This window comes from Gobio gobio, assembly GCF_949357685.1.
Source record: "Gobio gobio genome assembly, chromosome: 12".
NCBI lineage: Eukaryota > Metazoa > Chordata > Actinopteri > Cypriniformes > Gobionidae > Gobio > Gobio gobio.
This window is the reverse complement of record NC_137105.1, coordinates 39,461,615-39,484,625: the sequence shown is the minus strand read 5'-3', so window position 1 is coordinate 39,484,625 and position 23,011 is coordinate 39,461,615. Positions and strand designations below refer to the sequence as shown.

The window sequence follows — 23,011 nt, the reverse complement described above, 5'->3', positions numbered from 1 at the left end:
TACAGCCCGAATACCAACTAAGTCAACCATCTGACCTTAGACCCGATCTCGAAACTGTTTTGTGTGTCTTAGAGTACATGCATCTGTGTGTGCGTGTAACAGTATCTGTTTGCAAAGAAAGCTTGACCTTTAAGCTAGTCAGGGGGGAATGAAAGCAATCTTGCAAGGTAATTACCTGTCAAAACTGCAACTTTAACTTGAGGGAGAAAATGAAACAGCTGATCATTTGATCTAAAACATGCAGCTGCTCGTTTGCGTGTGTGCCAACGCACGTGTTGTGCGAGTCTGACCTGTTTCTCGTTCTCGTCCTCAAGTTGCAGGCGCTGTTGGATGCAGTTTCTGGCCTGTAGGAAGGCCTTCCTCTGGGCGCGCTCAGTAAGGACTCGCACAAAGACACCCGACAGATTCACGCCGACCAGCAACACTGCATTTGCTACCAGCTACAAACACACAGAGAGAGAGAAAAATAACAAGGTTTGTGTGACCATCTCTGTTTATCGGACCATGGAAAAGGATTCTGACATTTATGCAACATTTGGCGACTGAATACGAACTTTCAGTGATTAGGAGTGGCGTACTGGGTAGTGTGTGTGTGTGTGTGTGTGTGTGTGTGTGTGTGTGTGTGTGTGTGTGTGTGTGTGTGTGTGTGTGTGTGTGTGTGTGTGTGTGTGTGTGTGTGTGTGTGTGTGTGTGTGTGTGTGTGTGTGTGTGTGTGTGTGTGTGTGTGTGTGTGTGTGTGTGTGTGTGTGTGTGTGTGTGTGTATGTGTGTGTGTCTGTGTGTGTGAACAAGAGAGAAAAACGGGGGCATGGAGCGAAAGGAGCTTGAAAGAGAGACGGACACAGATGCCGAGAGAGGGTGCAGTGAGTTCATTTTTTCAATCCATCCTCAGATGATAAACTCAAGTGCGGAGACGGACACAAACCCCCCACGCTTGAGAATCTCTGCAGATTTGCTCCTGTGACTGAAAGAATCAGAAATTGCCCGGCTTTTGAGACGCGTCACTTCAAACAGGTGCCCATTATGGGCTTTGTATTGTTCATTCATAGAGCAACATAAAATTAGATTACTCAGAATCCCTTCAACTAGTCTATGCATTCTTTTAACAGGCCTTTGTAATTGAAAGTGAAGGCCATTTGCTGAATAGCACAAAGTCGTGGATTTATTACAAATATTTAGCAAGGTTACAAGGCTTGTAAATTAGGTAATAAACAAGGTGGCCAGCTTGGTTAAACGGTTATTAGCTATTGACTGGTGATCACTGAAAGGCTTTAAAATGTTACACTATCAAAGCCATTGCGAGCGGCTTATAGGCGGCTGATCATCCTGTATATGCGTGATGTGCACCAAGGTTACGCTGTGACAGTCTGAGTGAGAGGTTGTGGAAAAAAACCTCATTAACTCAGGATGTGAACGGTGACACTTGAGTCTAGATGTGAAGTGTTCTTGAAGTTTGGAGTGCAATAATGAAATACTGTATATGCTGTGTGCTGCGAGATGCTGCTGTTTAAATGTGAAGTGACACACCGATATTTTTAGATCAGGTGATTTTAATGAGTTTACTTCGATCCTCTTTGTGTAAGGTCTTTGGAGCATTTTGATTGGATTTTAGGCACTCGGTCGGTCTTTTCAAAGAAATCAAGGCTTAGTAGGTCAACAAATCCAGTCCCTGTTCTCACAGGTTTGGTTTTTGATGACAGAAGCTGCAATTCCTTTGTGAGTGTTTGTCACAAACATCACTTAGCATCCAGCGAGGATGTAGTGAGACATGTGAAACTGTCACGGCGTTCGGTAAATCAGAGGCGTAGAGGTTACGAGCTGAACTGAAATGTGTCAATGTGTCCGTCTGCCAGATTAAACGAAAGGTCAATGCATACAAATACACGAGACTTGCGTTGTTTACAGCCTCACAGGTTGGGTTTTATTTTAAATTTCATGTTCTGTTGAAGTTTACTGTGTTTATTGTCATAGAAATACTGATGTACAGTGATTTTGAAATTAGCAACTTATTCTCATTTCAAATTTAATGACTGTGTGTTGCTCGGACCTAATCAAAACCTACTGATTTCATTTCAAGCTGTATCCATGTATTGTTTGTTTTTCAGAAATGTTACTGGTATCAATTTCAGTAGTGTTGCTTCTATTTTGAATCAATCTGACCCCAGCAAAAACACATAGCATAGTTCACTCACAAATTCTATCATTATTTACTCACCCTCATGTTTTTCCATAACTATATCACTTTCATTATTTTGGTTACCATTGACCTCCATTACGGGTATATACAACTCTGAACTGTAAAAAATTAAAACGGAAAAAATGTACTGGCAATTTTCTCTTAAGCAAACATTTAACCCAACCGCTGGGTTAAAACAACCCAATTGCTGGGTTAGTCCATTTTCAACCCAACTTGGGTTATTTTTAACCCAGCATTTTTTCGAGTGTATACATGCATATATATATATATATATATATATATATATATATATATATATATATACACTCACCTAAAGGATTATTAGGAACACCTGTTCAATTTCTCATTAATGCAATTATCTAATCAACCAATCACATGGCAGTTGCTTCAATGCATTTAGGGGTGTGGTCCTGGTCAAGACAATCTCCTGAACTCCAAACTGAATGTCAGAATGGGAAAGAAAGGTGATTTAAGCAATTTTGAGCGTGGCATGGTTGTTGGTGCCAGACGGGCTGGTCTGAGTATTTCACAATCTGCTCAGTTACTGGGATTTTCACGCACAACCATTTCTAGGGTTTACAAAGAATGGTGTGAAAAGGGAAAAACATCCAGTATGCGGCAGTCCTGTGGGCGAAAATGCCTTGTTGATGCTAGAGGTCAGAGGAGAATGGGCCGACTGATTCAAGCTGATAGAAGAGCAACTTTGACTGAAATAACCACTCGTTACAACCGAGGTATGTAGCAAAGCATTTGTGAAGCCACAACACGCACAACCTTGAGGCGGATGGGCTACAACAGCAGAAGACCCCACCGGGTACCACTCATCTCCACTACAAATAGGAAAAAGAGGCTACAATTTGCACAAGCTCACCAAAATTGGACAGTTGAAGACTGGAAAAATGTTGCCTGGTCTGATGAGTCTCGATTTCTGTTGAGACATTCAGATGGTAGAGTCAGAATTTGGCGTAAACAGAATGAGAACATGGATCTATCATGCCTTGTTACCACTGTGCAGGCTGGTGGTGGTGGTGTAATGGTGTGGGGGATGTTTTCTTGGCACACTTTAGGCCCCTTAGTGCCAATTGGGCATCGTTTAAATGCCACGGCCTACCTGATCATTGTTTCTGATCATGTCCATCCCTTTATGACCACCATGTACCCATCCTCTGATGGCTACTTCCAGCAGGATAATGCACCAAGCTTGAATCATTTCAAATTGGTTTCTTGAACATGACAATGAGTTCACTGTACTAAAATGGCCCCCACAGTCACCAGATCTCAACCCAATAGAGCATCTTTGGGATGTGGTGGAACGGGAGCTTCGTGCCCTGGATGTGCATCCCACAAATCTCCATCAACTGCAAGATGCTATCCTATCAATATGGGCCAACATTTCTAAAGAATGCTTTCAGCATCTTGTTGAATCAATGCCACGTAGAATTAAGGCAGTTCTGAAGGCGAAAGGGGGTCAAACACAGTATTAGTATGGTGTTCCTAATAATCCTTTAGGTGAGTGTATATATGCATACATATAATATATATATATATATATATATATATATATATATATATATATATATATATATATATATATATATATATATATATATATATATATATATATATATATATATATATATATATACAGCTCTGGTAAAAATTAAGATTATTATATAAACATTTCACGAAATATTTCATTATAATATTCCACAGAAGAAAGTCATATAGTTTTGGGATGAAGGTAAATGATGACATAATTTAATTTTTCTTATCTCTTTAAGTATCAGCCTGATAGTTAAATGTGAAGCACATTTTTCAAGCCATGAAAATATGACAACTAAAAAGAAAAGGTTTGCCAGGTCTGTAAGGTCTGGGTGAAAATTCCAACCCCAAACTAAAAATACAAAAAAACTTTTGAGATAAAAGAAGATCTCTATAGCTGCATCATGCTATTCTGGAGCAGACACATTTTAGTGAATTGTTTAAAAAACTGCAATATCAGACTCACAATTGTGTTGTAGTACTGAATATCAGAACTGCAGCCTTGCATCTACGGCCCAATTAAAGCTGTGCTGATCTTCTCAGCACAACCGCACTCTGTGATATTGTTTAATTGATCCCACTTTATATTAGATGGCCTTAACTACTATTATATCAAAATATAAGTACAATGTACTTATTGTGTTCATATTGTATTGCAAACACTTTTGCTAATATTGAGGTGGGATACGGGTAAAGTTAGTGGTGGTATGGGTAAGTTTAAGGGTAGGGTTAGGTGTAAGGGAAGTGTCAACAGTGTAATTAAAAGTGTAATTACAGAAATAAATACAGAATAACAGATGTAATTACATGCAGGTAATTTTTCAAATGTAATTACAATGTAAGTGCACTGTATCAAATGATTAATTTAAATGTAAGTACATAGTAGTTAAGGCCACCTAATATAAAGTGGGTCTGTTTCATTGTATCACTGCTACGCTGACTGGAAGAAAATTTATTTAAAGGAGGGAAATACTACAGTCCCAGTCAAAGAGAAACTTCAAAATTAAAGCAATTTACAGCATCATCATCATTAAACTGCAATAAAACCTCTATTAATTCAAAATATTCATTTTTGTACACATCTTCATGAATCTCCAATGCACTGTCCAAGTATGTCATTATATTATTCAAACACAAGGGTATTCCAATACCCAATAGTCTAGTCATTTGTTGTGCTATGACAGAAAATGATGGCCTGCAGATGTCTCACAGTAAAGTTCTGACTGCTAAATCTGTTCAAATCCGTTTTTTAAATAGTTTCATAGTTTTTCTATACTATGTTTGGCACAAGATTCCCAGCTCAGCAAGCTAGGGAAACATCCAAATAACCTCAGTTATGATATATCTTAATAAAATAAAAAAAAATAAGTTAAAATACACACAGTGATATATTAAGATTAATTTGACAAATGATTAAGTTGTAAACTTAGGCTACACATCTTACATTTTTTAATTTAAATTACCAAATCATTTCTGAATGATTCAGACGATTTCTGATTTATACATTATTTCTGCGGTTTATTTTTCCACAAAAGAAGTTCATTCTGACTGACGCCATTCACTGTGCTTTCTTTAGGAGCTGTCCATCCTCATTGGTGCTGAAGTCAAACAGGCCCTCGCGCGCTCTTCACGCCACCTGTGTGCACGTGCAGTGCGTGCGCCCACAGCCCTCATGCTCCAGCAAGCACATTAACCACTGGTGCTTTACCATATATGACACGCCAAATAAAGTAAAAGTTATGGACGGAATGTTCAATGACACAACTTACCGGCGTCCACACGAAAGGTCTACGCGCCGTTACCGAGGTCGCCATCACGACGAAATGCGAAGCAGCCACCAGGATGCCGAACAAAATCGCCAAGAGCGTCCTGACCGGAAGCAGAGAGTAGGCAACAAACGTAACGAGCATCAGCTGCCAGACACCTTGCTCAGGTGTTGTGCTCGGTGCGTCAGGTGCCTGCGCGCCCTGCGTTCCGTGACCCAGCGCGAGAGGAAACGGGCAACAGAGTAGCGCAAACGTGAAGCTGAAGAGCAGCGCGAGTCGCGCTATCTGCTGCAGCTGCGTGACCTGCAGATATTTGACGTTGGTGACGATGAAGAGTGAGGTGAAGATGACGCAGTGGACCGGGTGCGAGCCCTTGGACACGGTGAAGCGCGAGCCGGCGGACAGCAGCTCCACGAGCGCCAGCGCGGACGCGGCGAGGATGAGGATGGCCAGCGCTTTGAGCGTGGCGTTCTGCTCGAGCTTCAGGTTGTACTTCTGGAAGAGAGTCTCGAGCTCCTTGCAGTCAAACTCGCGCTCACACGCACCGGCCAGACAGCGACTTTTCCTCCGCCGCGTGCGGACTCTGGGAAACGGAACTTCTTCCATAGCGGGGCCATTCATACAGCCAGAGCTCTTCTTCACAAGCACCGCATGTCCAGCACTTGTTGTCGCGGTCCTGGCGGCAACTGTCGCGCCTCGAGACGGACTCGCGCACACTGACCCCAGCGCGAGACTGTATCTAATCCGCAGCACGCGCCGCCACCATCCACAGGTTGGTGACTGTTGTGACGAGCGCAGACGGCACCCGCCTCCTCTTTTCTCTCCCTCGCACTCTCTCTCCTCCCTCCTCAAGGCGGTCTCCAGGGAACAGACCACCCGTAGCGTTTGTTCGGCCCCAGAAAGAGGTTAACATCGACCACGCAGAGCCGGGACTCCCCTCTCCGCATCCCACAGCTGCATCTCAGCGCCGCGGCCGGATCACGCATGCGCAATGTCAGCCCGTGATTGAGAAGCCAAGCACGTCTCACAGCCCTCAAAAAAAGATAAGACAAGACAGCAGAGCAGCTCTGACAGGGCTCGTCTTAAATGGAAAAAATGAGAGCAGGGCTATCTTCATGTATGACGCTCGATCGTATATATGAAACGAGCAAATTATGTTTTCCTTTCGACTCACGAAAACAGAAATAACCCAGGAGAGTCTCCCCGCCGTGTGCCTATAAATAGCACGCTGATCAGTGGCCTTTTAATTAAGCACTTTAATTCCAGCTCGAGCCTTTGTTTGGAGTGCCGTTACCGATCCGGCAGCGGAGCAGGTGTTGCGGATTACAGATCGCATTCATCTTTTATTCTCGCGCATCTGCGTCTAAATTGATTACCGCCGGGTCCCTAAGTGGATTTTTACGTTGGGACAATGGGGTTGAGGAGGTGTGCCCGCTCCGCCATTCATGACGAGCTTCTTGTGTTCATTTGGCTGCTGTTAAATGGTCAATGAGCGCTAGAGTCCCACTCGGACCCAGAATGGAAGCAGACTAAGGGCGCCGTTAGGGCCCCTGGAAACTTTCTACTCGCACCCCCCTCGGGGCGACCTCTGAAAACAAATAAATCGGTCATAAATAATAGTTATTAATAAACATAAACATAAGCGTTTTTGATTTCTAGTTTGTTCGAATTATAATTTCTTGATCTTAAAGTCACCATGAAATCAAAAGTTTTTTCAAAAATGTTTTGCGCTCCCCAGAGAAACTTTGCGTTCCCTCGCAAAAACGTTTGCAATCCGTCGTGAAGGTTTTGTGAGCGGACATAAACTTTCTCGGGGGAACGCAAAACATTTGCGAGCGAACGTGAAGTTTCTTGGCGGGTAAACATTTGTGAGAGAATGCAAAAGCATTGACTTGTGGGCTGCATCCGAAAACTGGAAAATGCTGCCTTCGGAGGACGCATTTCAAGGTAGGAAGGCATCAAGGCATGTCCGAATCCAATGTAAGCTTCGCTTCCTGCCTCATGAGAGACCTTCATCTGGTTGATTTTTGAAGGCAGCATAGATGTATCCTTTGCTGCCTTTGATATCCCACAATCCTATGCGTTCCATTCGGCAACAGACAGTTGAGCTAGAAAAAGAAAGATGGCGTCTGAAAGTTGCGGCTGCTGGTCAGTTTGTGTGTAAATGTAAGTTTTTTTACCAACATTTTCTACTTCTGATGTCATTTCTGGTGAGAAATTACTACTGTAGTTATTAAATATTCACTAAGTTACCAAAGCTCACGCTTTTTTGATGTAGATCATTACGCTGCCTCAGAAATGTGTTTCGTGAGGTGCCTTCATGCGCAAACGCTGCCTTATTAGCAGGCCCAAAAATTCAGCAGAAAACTCCGAAGATTTCCGCAGATTGTAGTGCCCGTCATTTGAGAAGCATACACAATGGAGTAGTAGGCTGCGTTTATTGGTGTGACACTTTTTTTTCGTGAGAGAGTGATGTTTTAAAATGTCTAAAATAAAACTGACCACGGAGGAGTTATGGAAATGTCACTTGTTGCTCTATAGTTTAAAGATATGAAATTGCTTATTTAATGATTTGTATACAATACAATTGATAAAGCAATATTTTCTCAGTCTTTTAGTGGATGTACTATAACAGCAATCTAGCTTTGTTTTTCTATTTGTATTGGAAAAACCTGAAATAAAAGTTAAGAAGTGAATATTTGATATGTTATTTGTAACGTTTTCAGTTTCAATATTCTTAGATATTTTAAACACATTTAAAACCATTCCGTATAATTCAACAGATTTTTCTATGCGATTTTTCTATATATACGTTTCTCGGGGGAATGCAAAACATTTGCGAGCGAACGAGAAGTTTCTCGGGGGGGGAAACATTTCTCAGAGAATGCAAAAGCATTGACTTGTGGGCTGCATCCGAAAACTGGAAAATCCTGCCTTCGGAGGACACATTTCAAGGTAGGAAGGCATCAAGGCACATCCGAATCCAATGTTAGCTTAATTTCCTGCCTCATGAGAGAACTTCATCTGGTTGATTTTTGAAGGCAGCATAGATGTATCCTTGCCTTTGATATCCCACAATCCTATGCGTTCTATTCAACGACAGACAGTTGATTTTTCCAAAAAAATCAGCGCAGAAATCACAAAGAAAATCCACAGATTCCGTTTGGCCCTGCTTATAAGTCATTGCCTAATAAGGCAGCGAGGCAACAAGTCAGCTGCCTAGGTTTTCTGATGCAGCCATTCTTTTTTTTCCCACCACCAAGTCTCTCTTTAGGGGCTTTTTTTTTATTTTTATTCACGTGTCCTCTTAATCTTTCATTAAAATAACTTCCCCTCCCTCTTGCATCTCTTCTCCGAAAATGTTTTATACTGTCATGAGGGTGGGACAAACCTGCCACTCACATGACATCACAGCGATAGCAATCCACAACCATCCAATCAATTCGCCTTGGACAAAATCAAGTACCATCCTACAATTTTTTTTCTTTTTCAAGAAGCCGATATACGTCAGAAAAGGGAAGAAAAGACTATCGTAACTTCTGTTTCATGCCAGCTTTAAGGACCAATCACACCAAGAATGATACTGTGTAAGGATAAAGTTTTAAAAATTGCTCTAACTCTAAGAAAATCACAGATTGCACACCACAACGATAACAATAAGAGAAACTATATTGTCGGAATCACTTTCAGAGCGATTTTTTCCAAATGACGGATGATAAAAACACTGAGAGCTGATTAAAATGCATCAGATTTTAAAGTGCGCACTGCAGTTATGTTTACATGCTGCATGTTCTTAAAATAAACATAATGCTGCTGTGGACACTAATAGTTATCATTATGGTTATTGTTATAGTTTCCGTTCTTGGTGTGAACGAGCCTTTATAAAACAGAATATACACCAACTAACACCGTACTGTGCAAATCAGAGCATTTCCATTTCTCACTCCTCGTTCATTGTTAAGAGAAACCCATACTCCGACTTCACTCTTTAAATATGTTTCCAGTTAATGCTTCTCTTTTTTTTATAATATCATAAATGCCAGAGCACAAGATGATCACATTTGAACAATTCCCATTGATCTTTTCCAATGCAGTAGTATAACAAAATGATCTTTGGCATTTTTAATAATAAAAAAAGAAGAGCAATACCTGTGGGCTTATACAGTATTTATTCTCCATATGTCAAAAGAACACTTGCGTTTTCTCAACTCCTATTTTTAAATTCCAACAAATTTTCAATCGCTCCTACACTCACATTCACCCTCTCAGTCATTCATTTTTGTCTGAACCTTGACTGCTAATATACACTGATCAGGCATAACATTATGAAGTGAATTGGTGATTGGTGCATGTTAGGAAGCAAGTGAACATTTTGTCCTCAAAGTTGATGTGTTAGAAGCAGGAAAAATGGGCAAGCGTAAGGATTTGAGTGAGTTTGACAAGGGCCAAATTGTGATGGCTAGACGACTGGGTCAGAACATCTCCAAAACTGCAGCTCTTGTGGGGCGTTCCCGGTCTGCAGTGGTCAGTATCTATCAAAAGTGCTCCAAGGAAGGAACAGTGGTGAACCGGCGACAGGGTCATGGGCGGCCAAGGCTCATTGATGCATGTGGTCCGATCAAACAGACGAGCTACTGTAGCTTCCCTGGGGGCTGTGGCCTCTTTCAGCAAGATAATGCACCCTGCCACAAAGCAAGAATGGTTTGAGGAACACAACAACGAGTTTGAGGTGTTGACTTGGCCTCCAAATTCCCCAGATCTCAATCCAATCGAGCATCTGTGGGATGTGCTGAACAAACAAGTCCGATCCATGGAGACTCCACCTCGCAACTTACAGGACTTCAATTATTAGTTCACTTTTAAATAAACTTTTGCTGATAATTTACTCACCCCCATGTCATCCAAGATGTCCATGTCTTTCTTTCTGCAGTCGAAAAGAAATTAAGGTTTTAGATGAAAACAGTCCGGGGTTTTTCTCCATATAATGGACTTCAGTGGGCTGCAAACGGTTCAAGGTCCAAATGACAGTTTCAGTGCAGCTTCAAAGGGCTTTAAACGATACCAGACAATGAATAAGGGTCTTATCTAGCGAAACGATCAGTTTCTGCAAGAAACCGAGCAGTATTTATGCTATTATTTTACCTCTTAACAGAGGAACGCGATCGTCTCTGAGCTCCACCATTACTTCTGGAGAGTGAGGTCAAATTAGATCGTGGCCATAGATGTATACGTAGATGCCTCATTAGCGACTGCATGGATCAGTAGAATGAGGCATCTACTATCGATATATCTATAACCACGATCGAATTTGACCTCAATCCCCAGAAGTGATGGCGGAGCTCAGAGACGATCGCGTGTTAAGAGGTAATATAATAGCATAAATACTGCTCGGTTTCTCGCAGAAACTGGTCGTTTCGCTAGATAAGACCCTTAGTCATCGTCTGGTGTCGTTTGGTATCGTTTAAAGCCCCTTGAAGCTGCACTGAAACTGTCATTTGGACCTTGAACCGTTTGCAGCCCATTGAAGTCCATTATATGGAGGAAACCCCTGTAATGTTTTCATCCAAAACCTTAATTTCTTTTCGACTGCAGAAAGAAAGACATGGACATCTTGGATGACATGGGGGTGAGTAAATTATCATCAAAAGTTTATTTAAAAGTGAACTAATCCTTTAAGGCCTGTTCACATCAGGACGATTTTCACGTGCGTTTATCGCCAACGTTTTACGCCTCGTGACTAAATAAAGGGCGCCAATGTGAGTGTGCACACCGATGCGCAAAACGGCAGGCGTAAAAGCGTACTTAAAAAAAAAAATGGTTTGTTTATTTATTTATTTTGACGCGGTGCATTAAAAACTGTCCGACTAATGAGATCGGCGCTTTTGTTCACGTGCCTGGAGCTGCTGAAGTTACAGTAAAACCCGACTTGGTGGCGCTCAAGCACAAAACGGTCTTGCCGAGCACACATTTATACGACGAAGAAGTTGTAAGTAGACAAAGAAGAAGATGAGCTGCTAATGCTGCTTGCCAGTTAGCAAAACGTGTGTGAATGGTTTTGGCCATAGACATAATATGTCTATGGTTTTTGGCAACCACGTAAATACTGTCTCTCTTTTCTTCTTCTTCTGACAAGCGAGTGTCAGAAGCGTAAAGTGCCGCAGCACCACCTTGTGTACCGGGAGGGCCATCTACTAAATTTGCACGTTCACTCGGTGCATCGCCAGTGAAAATCGCCTGGATGTGAACACTCAAGACGCTCTGAAAAACGTCACGAAAAACGCTGGCGATAAGCAAGCGCGATATTCGTCCCGGTGTGTACAGGCCTTTAAAGGATCTGCTGCTAACATCTTGGTGCCAGATACCACAGCACACCTTCATAGGTCTAGTGGAGTCAGGGCTCCGATGGGTCAGGGCTGTTTTGGCAGCAAAAGGGGGACCGACACAATTTTAGGATCGGTGTATATGCACAAACATTATGCCTAATAACCCGACAAAATGTAAGACCATGTAAACATTTGAAATGGTGTTCAAGCAGATTATTCAACGTGTGCATGATTTTGATATCAAATTTAGAGAAAATCTGGACGATTTCAAAATCTTACATTAACGTGGTTTCCTTGTGTTATAAAAATGGCCTTTTGAATCAGCAGTATGGATCTGCTGTCTATTCAGGGCCATTAAACGTTTCCCAAAAGCATCAGAATCCCCCGAAGCAGACAAATAACCCAGAATCATCTTGTTTTAGTAGCTTGTGATCAAAAAGACATCATTCAATCAAACCGTGACACCAAAGAGGAGGTTAGACACGTTGAAATACTGTGAATTGTGTGTGGGTTGTGGCAAGGGAGCATGCCTGTATTATTTATGAGCCCTTGATTAAACATGACAACGGCTTGTGCTGTAGTGAATATGATCTGTAACTTTATATCTGGAAGCTGTTTATATTCAGTAAATACATTTCAAATAAGCCGAGCTGGCACTCAACAGAACGGTAACTGTCAAAGCTATCACAATACATAACCGTTAGCACCTCTGAAGGATCCATGAATCTCATAATTGCGATAATTAAAGGCTGACATCAGGCTTCTGAGAGACTTGTAAGCGATGTTCTATTACAATTTATGACATTAGACTTCCTTGAATGGCAATCACTCAAACCTGCAGGGCAGTTGGAAGTTATTTTAGTCCATTCCTCAAAACAGTTTCAGTTCATGCGTATTTTTGGGGCATCTTGATTGCATGGCCTGCTTTTGATCGCACAGCATGCCCTTGATGGCTGGTAGAGCTGTCCCAGCACTTATTCTCATAAAAAGTCTGTCAACATTATGAATTAAATCTAAACCCTACTGTGCCTATTCAGCTCATCAGGGATGGCTGATTTGATCATCTAATCTATTTTAGACTGCTTCCTTTTACTGTTGAAGAAACAGATTCAGTATCTGCCACTTTTAACTCTTACGATTGATTTATGTTGTTCACTATTGCACTTTTTCACACTGGTGAATTTGCTGTTTACTAGACATTTGAGTTATTGATTTTTGAAATTTTTACTGACCCCCCTGTCAAAATCTCATTGATTCATCTGACAGAAAACATTTTGACCAAATTCGAATAGTGTCATTGAGGTGAACCACCAGCAGGAACCAGCCTTTTAATTTTCACATTGAAATTAAAATAAAACATATAATTGGGATCAACAGGTCAGGCACATTTGGCTTTTTCTGTTTTCCTCCATTGATTTACTCATCAATTCATGTCAACATCGGCCGATAATCAGGAACATTGTCTCGAAGGGGGTCCAGAAAACATGTTTTTACATAAGGGGTCCACGCTTATCGAGTCCTGTGAATTCAAGTGACTGAATGAGAAACTGCAAATTATTAATATTATTATTATTATTATTTTGCATGACACAAAATACAAGTTTCTGAAGAGGACAAAATCTAAAAATAGTATAATTGTTTCAATTAACTTGTACTAAGTTTCATAATGTATTTCAATAATGTACTCAATATACACTGTTAAAAATTGTGGGGTCAGTTAAACATTTTTTTTATACTTTTATTCAACAAGGTTGCATTAAATTAATCAAATGTGACAGTAAATACTACATTATTACAAAAAATATATATATTTCAAATAAATGCTTTTCTTTTACTCCTTCTATACATTAAAGAATCCTGAAATTTATAATAATAATAAATGTTTCTTGGGCAGCAAATCCGCATATTGATAATTTCTGAAGGATCATGCGACACTGAAGACTGGAGTAATGATGCTGAAGCTTTGCCATCACAGGAATCAATTGTACTTTCAAATGTATTCAAATAAAAATAGTTATTTTAAATTATAATAATATTTCACAATTGTACTGTTTTTACTGTATTTCTGTAGCCTGGATGCCAGCCGAATAGCCCCGCCCACAACATTTGAGTTTGGGAAATTCGGTCTGGACTTGATCCATTGTGGAGCAACTAAGCCCGAACAGGAGCTGTTCGGACCACTGAAATTGTCTGGGCGGGCTTTATACGATGATGGACAGATGAAACAGTAACGTAACCATCCACGTCACCAAAGAGTGCTTGGGTTGAATTCCTAATCCTAAACGGAGAACTTGTTTGTATGCATTCACCTTCACGATTTCTCTCAAAAATGATGATCGTCTTAAGTACTGTGTATCCTTAAATTCTTTTTTACAACACCGGCAAAGATCGTTTACACTCATCTTCTTCTTCTACTTCTTCCAGCGTGCGTGCATTTGAGTTCTGTTGACAACTAAGCATTTCTCAACATACATCACTTAGGCCCCGATCACACAGAACGCTTTTTTCAGGTTCGAAAACGCGAGGCGCACCGCACTGCCTTTTTTGGTTGACGTTTTTCATTTAGAAAATAGTGCGCTGCGGTTTTTTTTATGTTGCTAGGAAACCCCCGAATCAGCTGTCCTGTCAGTCTAATCAAGGTAACGGTCGCCACAACTGAAGACCTACCTCCCCATTCATTCGATTGGACAATAGAAAAAAATAAGATTTATTTTTCCACTCAGAGTTGATTTTTTTTTTCAACTTCAAGCGCTCAGAGCGCTCCTTCTAAAACGCAAGGGTGCAGCAGGCGGTTAAAACGCGAGGCGCCCTGGGCGCAAAAGTAGCGCGCATAAAGCTCTCTGCCAACAGAAATCTATTCAAAAAAGCGCCTCTCGCTGCAAAAACGCGTTCTGTGTGATCGTTGCTCTGATTGGTTGTAGGTCTATACAATTGAGGTCTTTCCTGGTTCGGTTGAAACATGCCCCATAATCACAGCCCAATGGAGCAGTATCAGGCTCATATTCTGACTAGAATTGAATATGATGACGTCAGGCTAGTATTTTTGATCAAACAGCCTTTGGTGAGCATAAGAACATCATAAGAGAGAATCTTATACAGCTTTTCACTGTAAACAATATCGCCTTGGTTTTACTCAAAAAAAATTGAGGAAACTATTTGCATTAGACTTCTAAGTATTTTGAACTCATCTAATTTGTGTTTGACCAAATAGACTTTACATGTCTTCAACATGCAACCTTAAGTAATTTCAACTTAATTTTCCTCGTAAACACAACTCAAAATACAATTAAATCCCATGCAAGACATTCTGGGAACTAGAATTCTCCTTACCCCTAGTATGTAGATTGTACTCAATAAAATTAAGTTGTGACAAAATGTTCATTTAAATATAACATTAAATAAGCAGCAAACATCCTCATTTTGAGTGAGTGCTTCCATTTCAGCAGCAAAACTAAAAAAATCCACGACTTTCCAAACAAGGAAATAAATAAAGACAAGAGTAGAGCATGATGCGAGCAGCGCATCACGATGCATCAAAAGCAAGAATCACTGTTATAACATTATACCCTAAAATATGAAATATGAGAAAAATTACTAGATTTATGTTGCAATATGGAAAAAATACGTTGTCATCGTGTGAAAAGGGTTCATTGCATCCGCCAAATCCAGCAGTAAATATTTTAAGTAAATGTAACTTAAATAGTATGCTGGAAATGCACGTCTACAAAGCCTTGTCTAGATTATTCAGGATAAGAAGTGCGATTTTTTTTAATTATACAAAATTATGTTTTTGCTACAAATCCAAATGAAGTGAGCTACTCAAATAAAGATTTAATTGTAAAAAATAAGGTTTTTTTATGTTGCACTTACAGCCTCAATGATTCATTTTAGTTTAGTGAACTGATTTCAGGAGATCAAGTTGTTGATCACAAGTTGTTTAAATTAATATAAAAAATATGATAATATTCTTTTTCATTTTACACTTTTTTGTTATATTCTAATATATATATATATATATATTTTTATATTATTAATTCTAATAATATTATTAATTCTACGTGGCATTGATTCAACAAGGTGCTGAAAGCATTCTTTAGAAATGTTGGCCCATATTGATAGGATAGCATCTTGCAGTTGATGGAGATTTGTGGGATGCACATCCAGGGCACGAAGCTCCCGTTCCACCACATCCCAAAGATGCTCTATTGGGTTGAGATCTGGTGACTGTGGGGGCCATTTTAGTACAGTGAACTCATTGTCATGTTCAAGAAACCAATTTGAAATGATTCGAGCTTTGTGACATGGTGCATTATCCTGCTGGAAGTAGCCATTAGAAGATGGGTACATGGTGGTCATAAAGGGATGGACATGGTCAGAAACAATGCTCAGGTAGGCCGTGGCATTTAAACGATGCCCAATTGGCACTAAGGGGCCTAAAGTGTGCCAAGAAAACATCCCCCACACCATTACACCACCACCACCAGCCTGCACAGTGGTAACAAGGCATGATAGATCCATGTTCTCATTCTGTTTACGCCAAATTCTGACTCTACCATCTGAATGTCTCAACAGAAATCGAGACTCATCAGACCAGGCAACATTTGTCCAGTCTTCAACTGTCCAATTTTGGTGAGCTCGTGCAAATTGTAGCCTCTTTTTCCTATTTGTAGTGGAGATGAGTGGTACCCGGTGGGGTCTTCTGCTGTTGTAGCCCATCCGCCTCAAGGTTGTGCGTGTTGTGGCTTCACAAATGCTTTGCTGCATACCTCGGTTGTAACGAGTGGTTATTTCAGTCAAAGTTGCTCTTCTATCAGCTTGAATCAGTCGGCCCATTCTCCTCTGACCTCTATTATCAACAAGGCATTTTCGCCCACAGGACTGCCGCATACTGGATGTTTTTCCCTTTTCACACCATTCTTTGTAAACCCTAGAAATGGTTGTGCGTGAAAATCCCAGTAACTGAGCAGATTGTGAAATACTCAGACCGGCCCGTCTGGCACCAACAACCATGCCACGCTCAAAATTGCTTAAATCACCTTTCTTTCCCATTCTGACATTCAGTTTGGAGTTCAGGAGATTGTCTTGACCAGGACCACACCCCTAAATACATTTAAGCAACTGCCATGTGATTGGTTGATTAGATAATTGCATTAATGAGAAATTGAACAGGTGTTCCTAATAATCCTTTAGGTGAGTATATATATATATATATTAGGGCTGGGCAAATTAACGCGTTAACGCGGGCGATTAATTTTTTCAGCTTAACGCAATTAAAATGTTTAATGCAAATAACGCAGCGTCCGTTTTTATATCCATTTTTGCTTAGCGTTACATGATCATCATGCTCTTATTCATGTAAATGCTTCCAAGCGTGACAAGACACAAGCAAACGCGCTGTATGCCAATGTCCTGTGTGTGTGTGTGTGTGTGTGTGTCAGTGTCCTGTCTGTGTGGATGCGTCTCATGTCAGCTAATCAAGGGACACACACACACACACACACACTCGACGCATAGATAGACTCGCGTCAGTTTCCTGCTCACATCGAGTTCTCTTTTGCTCTTGAACAAACAATAACACAGAGGATTTTGAGTATTCTCATATTAGGAGTCTTAAATTAGTTAAATAACGTCTTAAATGAACTTAAAGAGTTGTGAGGAAATGAGATGCGCGGGACAGCGCGTGAGATCCGCGGCTGTTCTTAAAGTGACAGAAGCACTGATGATGCCTGTCATTAATGTTCATCAAAGAACAACGGGAACAGAGAAAATTTTAGCTTTAATGTTGATTCATCTATATTTAATTTATTATTTATGCAGTTAAGAAACTATTACATTTCTGTATATGTATAACAGGGAAGGCCATGGGTAAATATAACATTTATTATTTTGGGTTTATGTAAAGATTGTTTTAAGTTCACTTAAATTAAAAGTTGTTTTTTTAAAGCCTAATAAATGTTGAAATTGGGAGCTTTCAGTTATACTGTAATGTAACGTCATTAATGTTTCATAGACACTTTAGTATCAGTGATACTGGCCTTCATTCATAAAAATATGACAATACAACACATATTTAAAATATGCAGTCTTTAAATTGTTTATACATTTATTTGGAGAGTAACTGAAATTATTACAATATCAAAATATTAAAAACGTAAAATATTAAAAACTTGCGATTAATCGCGATTAATTACAGAAAAAAGTGCGATTAATTAGTTTTTTTTTAATCGATACCCAGCACTAATATATATATATATATATAAACATTTTAGACAGACTGAAATGAATGACTATGACGACAAAATATTTAAAGGAACACGCCACTATTTTTGAACATAGGCTCATTTTCCAACTCCCCTAGAGTTAAACAGTTGAGTTTTACCGTTTTCGAATCCATTCAGCAGATCTTCAGGTCTGTTGGTAGCACTTTTACATTTGCAGCAGGCGCAATGATATTACGCAGTGCCTGAAAATAGTCCCCAGCACGCTCCTTGTGCAAGCAGGTTGTCACGTTGGTAATGTTGACGGAAGTTAGCCTATATTCAGGCCCTTTTTAATATCATTGTGCCACTGCACCTATGCGGCAGCAAAGTTCCTTGATTATTACGCAGGAATGAGAGTATAGTTCCTAGCCACATCGGCCTAGAAAATCGCAACTTTTCATTTTCCGTCTGTCTTAGTACATAATGTAACTACAGAAAAGTCAAGTTTTAAATAGGAAAAATATCGAAACTCTTTGGTCATTTTTTGAGCGAGATGCTAACGGTCTAATCAGATTCAATAATCTATGCTAAGCTATGCTAAAAGTGCTACCGCCAGACCCGGAGATCGGCTGAATGGATTCGAAAACGGTAAAACTAAACTGTTTAACTCTAGGGGAGTTGGAAAATTAGCCTATTTAAACGATATTCTTTCAAAAGACAAAAAATCTGAAGAAGAAAAAAAGTGAGAACACTGCTCTCAATGTGGCTTGACTGAATGGAGATTGCATTTAATTACATATTTACCTTCAGGAGACAGTCCACAAATAGAACATATGATAGATTACATGTTAGATTAGGCCACAATTACATGTTTTGTAGAACAGATGTTTCGGGGGCCAACGTTTCCATGGCCATATGAATATTTCTACATCACATTTGTCATTTTTATTGTGCCTGACTAGACAAAGGACACGGCGCATTCACAAGACCTTTGTCAGTGACGTTACAACACTTTGCTCTCTCGTACGATAGAGTAAGACTCAGCTAATGCTCGCATCACCGTGCCAGTCTTAGACGCAGCAGGAGCTAAAAATGGACTGATAAGCAAGGGGGTGGGAAAAGACGCAAAAAAAGAGAACGCAAGAGAGGTCCCCTGCTTCTACGCCATCCTGTTTTCACAGATTAGCTTTTTATTGATCTACCTCTCACCTGCTCCCTCTCTCAATTTCTCCCGTACGCGCAGACACGCTCTCTTTGAGCGCAGTTATACCTACTGGTGGCAGCGGCCCTGCATTTTTAACACCTACACGTACTCACACACACATATGCAAACACATTTTTCCTTTTCATCTGTGTGTATTCCTCTCTGCCAGGGCCTTTGTGAGTAGAGAGACTCTAAGAATAGCAGTCAGTCAGATGAACACCTCAGAACGTCTGCTTCCAAAGGAGTTCCGCTGTGCGTGTTTGTGCGCGCGTGTGTCTCCGGAGTAAGAGAGACAGCAGAGAAATGAGAACAGACAGCTTTACACGCACCAGTCTCCTTGCATTATATTTGGATAGTAACAACACACATACATACACACGCGTACAAAACAGATATGCACACACAATGACAGCTTGCAGTTTGGAACCTCCGTTCCACGTCCTGGTTGGTGGGCAGGGGTTGCGTTTCCATAGTAACAGAAAAAAAGGGAGCTCCCCAGGCCCCTCCTATGTGCACAAGTGCTGTAAGTTCACCATGTACGAAAATGTGCAAATATTTCTTGCACTGCTGTGTGCGATATTAGGCGGATAAGTCTTTTTTTGCTAAAAAGAGGCTTGAAATTCCAAAACTGCAATTACGATATGACATTTATGTGGGTATTGTGAAGTTGCGTATACAGAAACGCTAAAGCGAACGAGTTGAAATTTTCCAAAATGTCAAAAACAACTTTAAACCACCTTAATAAAAGGGTTAGATGACCCAGAAACTTCCCACTGATTTCCTGTGACCAGACACGGGTCACTTCCTGTTCTGAAGCTGGGTGAAAATGTCTGATTCTGGCATGAGTCACACAGTGCTTGCCCTTTATAGAACATACGCTCAGCAGCTCATAAACACACAACTTATGAGTTACCTAGAAAAGACGTGCCATTTTGTGTTTATAACCCTGCCTAAGCTGATTTGCTGGTCGTATCTGGTTAAAAGCTGGTCTACAGCTAGTCTAGATTGATCACACACCACAAATAAGAGCTGAAGAAGCTAATTCATCTGTGTATTTTTTTGCCAGTGGTTTGGTAGAATGTGTTGGGTGGTTGCTAGGCGCGTTACTAGGCTATGGTGTTTCTAAGGTGTTGGTTGTTGTTAGAACATTGCTAGGGGTTTGATAGTGTGTTTTGGATGGTTGCTAGGGTTTTTCTAAGGTATTGGTAGTTGTTAGGGCATTTTTTAGGGGTTTGCTAGTGTTTTTAGTAGTTGCTAGGGTGTTTCTAATGTATTGGTAGTTGTTAGGGCATTGCTAGGGGTTTGCTAGTGTATTTTGGGTGGTTGCTATGGTGTTCTGAGATATTGGTAGTTGTTAGGGCATTGCTAGGGGGGTTGGTAGTGTGTTTTGGTTGGTTGCAAGGGTGTTTCTAAGGTATTGGTAGTTAGGGTATTGTTAATGGTTTGGAAGTGTTTTTTGTGTGGTTGCTAGGGCATTTCTTTGGGGTTTGTGGTTATTGGGGCATTGTTGGGGGCTTTGTAGGGGTAGTTTTTTTTGTGCTAGGGTGTTCTAAAGTATTGGTAGTTGTTAGGGCATTACTTGGGGTTTGCTATGGTGTTTTGGATGGTTGCTAGGGCATTTTTTTACGGTGTTGGCTGTTATTAGAGTATTGCTAGAGGTTGTCTAGTGTGTTCTGGGTGGTTGCTAGAATTCCTGAGTGAATTCTTTGACATTTATAGGGTGTTGGTGGTTGTGAGGGCATTGTTAGGGGTTTGGTAGTGTGTTTTTGGTGGTTGCTAGGGCGTTTCTAGGGTGCTGGTAGTTGTTAGGGCATTGCTAGGGGTTTGCTAGTGCATTTTGGGTGGTTGCTAGGGTGTTCTAAGATAATGGTTGTTAGGATATTGCTAGGGGGGTTGGTAGTGTGTTTTGGTTGGTTGCCAGGGTGTTTCTAAGAGGTATTAAAGTATCGGGTTCCCGATAGGATACTTTAATACCTCTTAGAAACATCCTAATCCTAACATCCTAGTATCCTAACAGAGCCAAGATGGGTAGCCGACTGGTTCCCCAGCCTGACTAACTGAAAAGTGAAATCCACAGAAAGTAAAATCCATGGATAAATTAGCCTCAGCTCTTATTTGCTGTGTTTAAGCACTTAGGAGCTGGTGGGTTTGTCCTCTAGGGACACATTTCACTGTGAGTGTTGATTTGTGTTATAATGTGTTTGCAGCCCCACAAGAGACACCAGCTAATCCTAGCTGTGAACATTAGAAACACAACCCATAATCTTGCACTTTAGCCACCTACAAGCCACGGCTAAGGCAAACACTCCACCCACACAACAAGGACATTTATCACTCTACAACTTTTCCAAGGGGACAATGAATAGATTTAATCTTTGTATATTTGCTGTTTGCTAAATCCCTTGTTCTACACTGAGTCACTGAACACTCACTATAATGATTTTTCTTTATTAGCATCCAGCTTGTACTCCACCTCCACTTTACATGAATCTCAAAAGGGTACTTTGAGACAAATTGCCAGACATCAAACAGCAATTAAAAGTTTTTAATGGGTTCATCATTTTGTGTTGATGGGAAATGCAGGCTGTGTACAAGTTATTCATATACGTTCTGTTCGGTTCAGATGTGGGATATTCTTGAGATGACTGAGCTAACTTATAAGGCCATAAAGGGACAAAATGGCTATGCTAGCATCTGTTTTGCAGGCGCACAATTATCGGTAGAGGATCATATTTGTGTTTTACACCCATCTCTGTAAACATTGGCTAAAAATGTTTTATTATCATGAAATACAGGAACTTTGACTCATTGATGCATTTTACTTGTTTAAAAGTTAATGATTATCAGTAACTGTGCAGCCTGTATCTCACATGGTGCTGCTATCTTTGTGTGACATAATACATCTTCAGTAAAAGTGGATAAGAAACTCGCCAAGAGAAAGTGCGACATCAAATGCCATTCTATTGCAATTTTCAGTAGGAATTTGGAAATTTCCAGCATAATTTTATTATATAATTTATATACTAAAATATTATTATTTGTATTTTGAATAAGCTTTTATTTTTATATATTGTTTTTTTTTATTTTTAAACGTTTTTATTACATTTTGTTATGTGCTTTTGTCAATTTTATTCCTTTTATTTAGATTTAATTTATTTGCACTTTCAGTTTTAGTACTTCAACTTATTTCAGTTTATTTTAATGGGGTTTTTTTTAGTTTAAGATTTTCCTCTAATATTTATATTTGAATTTATTTTAACTAACAAAATATCTTTTTTAATAGTTTTAATAATAGCAACATTATACATTTCATTCAGCTGAAATTGTATTCATGTATACTGGATAAAATTGACATTTGGATATTTGGGCATACACTTGCGGAAAGTTAAACCACGACTAACTTACCGTAATTAAAGAGTTGCACTTTTGCGTGTTTTTACATATTTTGTTCACAAACTATAGGCCCTATTTTAACGATCTGAGCACATGGTCTGAAGTGCATTGCGCAGGTGCACTTAGGGTCCGAATCCACTTTTGCTGGTTTAATGATGGAAAAAATGGTGGGTGCGCCAGGCGCATGGTCCAAAAAAATTGTTGTTCCTAGTCTCTTAATGAGTCATGGGTGTGTTTTGGGCGTAACATGCACCAAACCAATCAGAGTCTCATCTCCCATTCCCTTTAAAAGCCAGTTGCGCGCGCAAGTCGCACCATGGGAGATTTGCTATTTGCATGGTGGAATTTGCGAATGGAACGACTGAACACTTCTCCAGAGAGGAATAC

At 40.2% G+C, this 23,011-nt stretch overlaps 1 protein-coding gene across 1 annotated transcript in view; it reads right to left on the bottom strand.

Moving 5' to 3' along the window:
* The window catches only part of adcy1a (adenylate cyclase 1a), a gene marked incomplete at its 3' end in the record, with an annotated part of 46,452 nt that extends 40,167 nt beyond the window's left edge, over positions 1-6,285 (bottom strand). Inside the window, exons 1-2 of the mRNA XM_079831208.1 lie at positions 5,508-6,285; positions 291-440 (exon numbers count right to left, since the gene is read on the bottom strand). Coding sequence (XP_079687334.1) covers positions 291-440; positions 5,508-6,125 — 768 coding nt within the window. The 5' untranslated portion in view covers positions 6,126-6,285. The remainder of the gene's footprint in view (positions 1-290; positions 441-5,507) is intronic.
* Between the last annotated feature and the right edge of the window lie 16,726 nt (positions 6,286-23,011).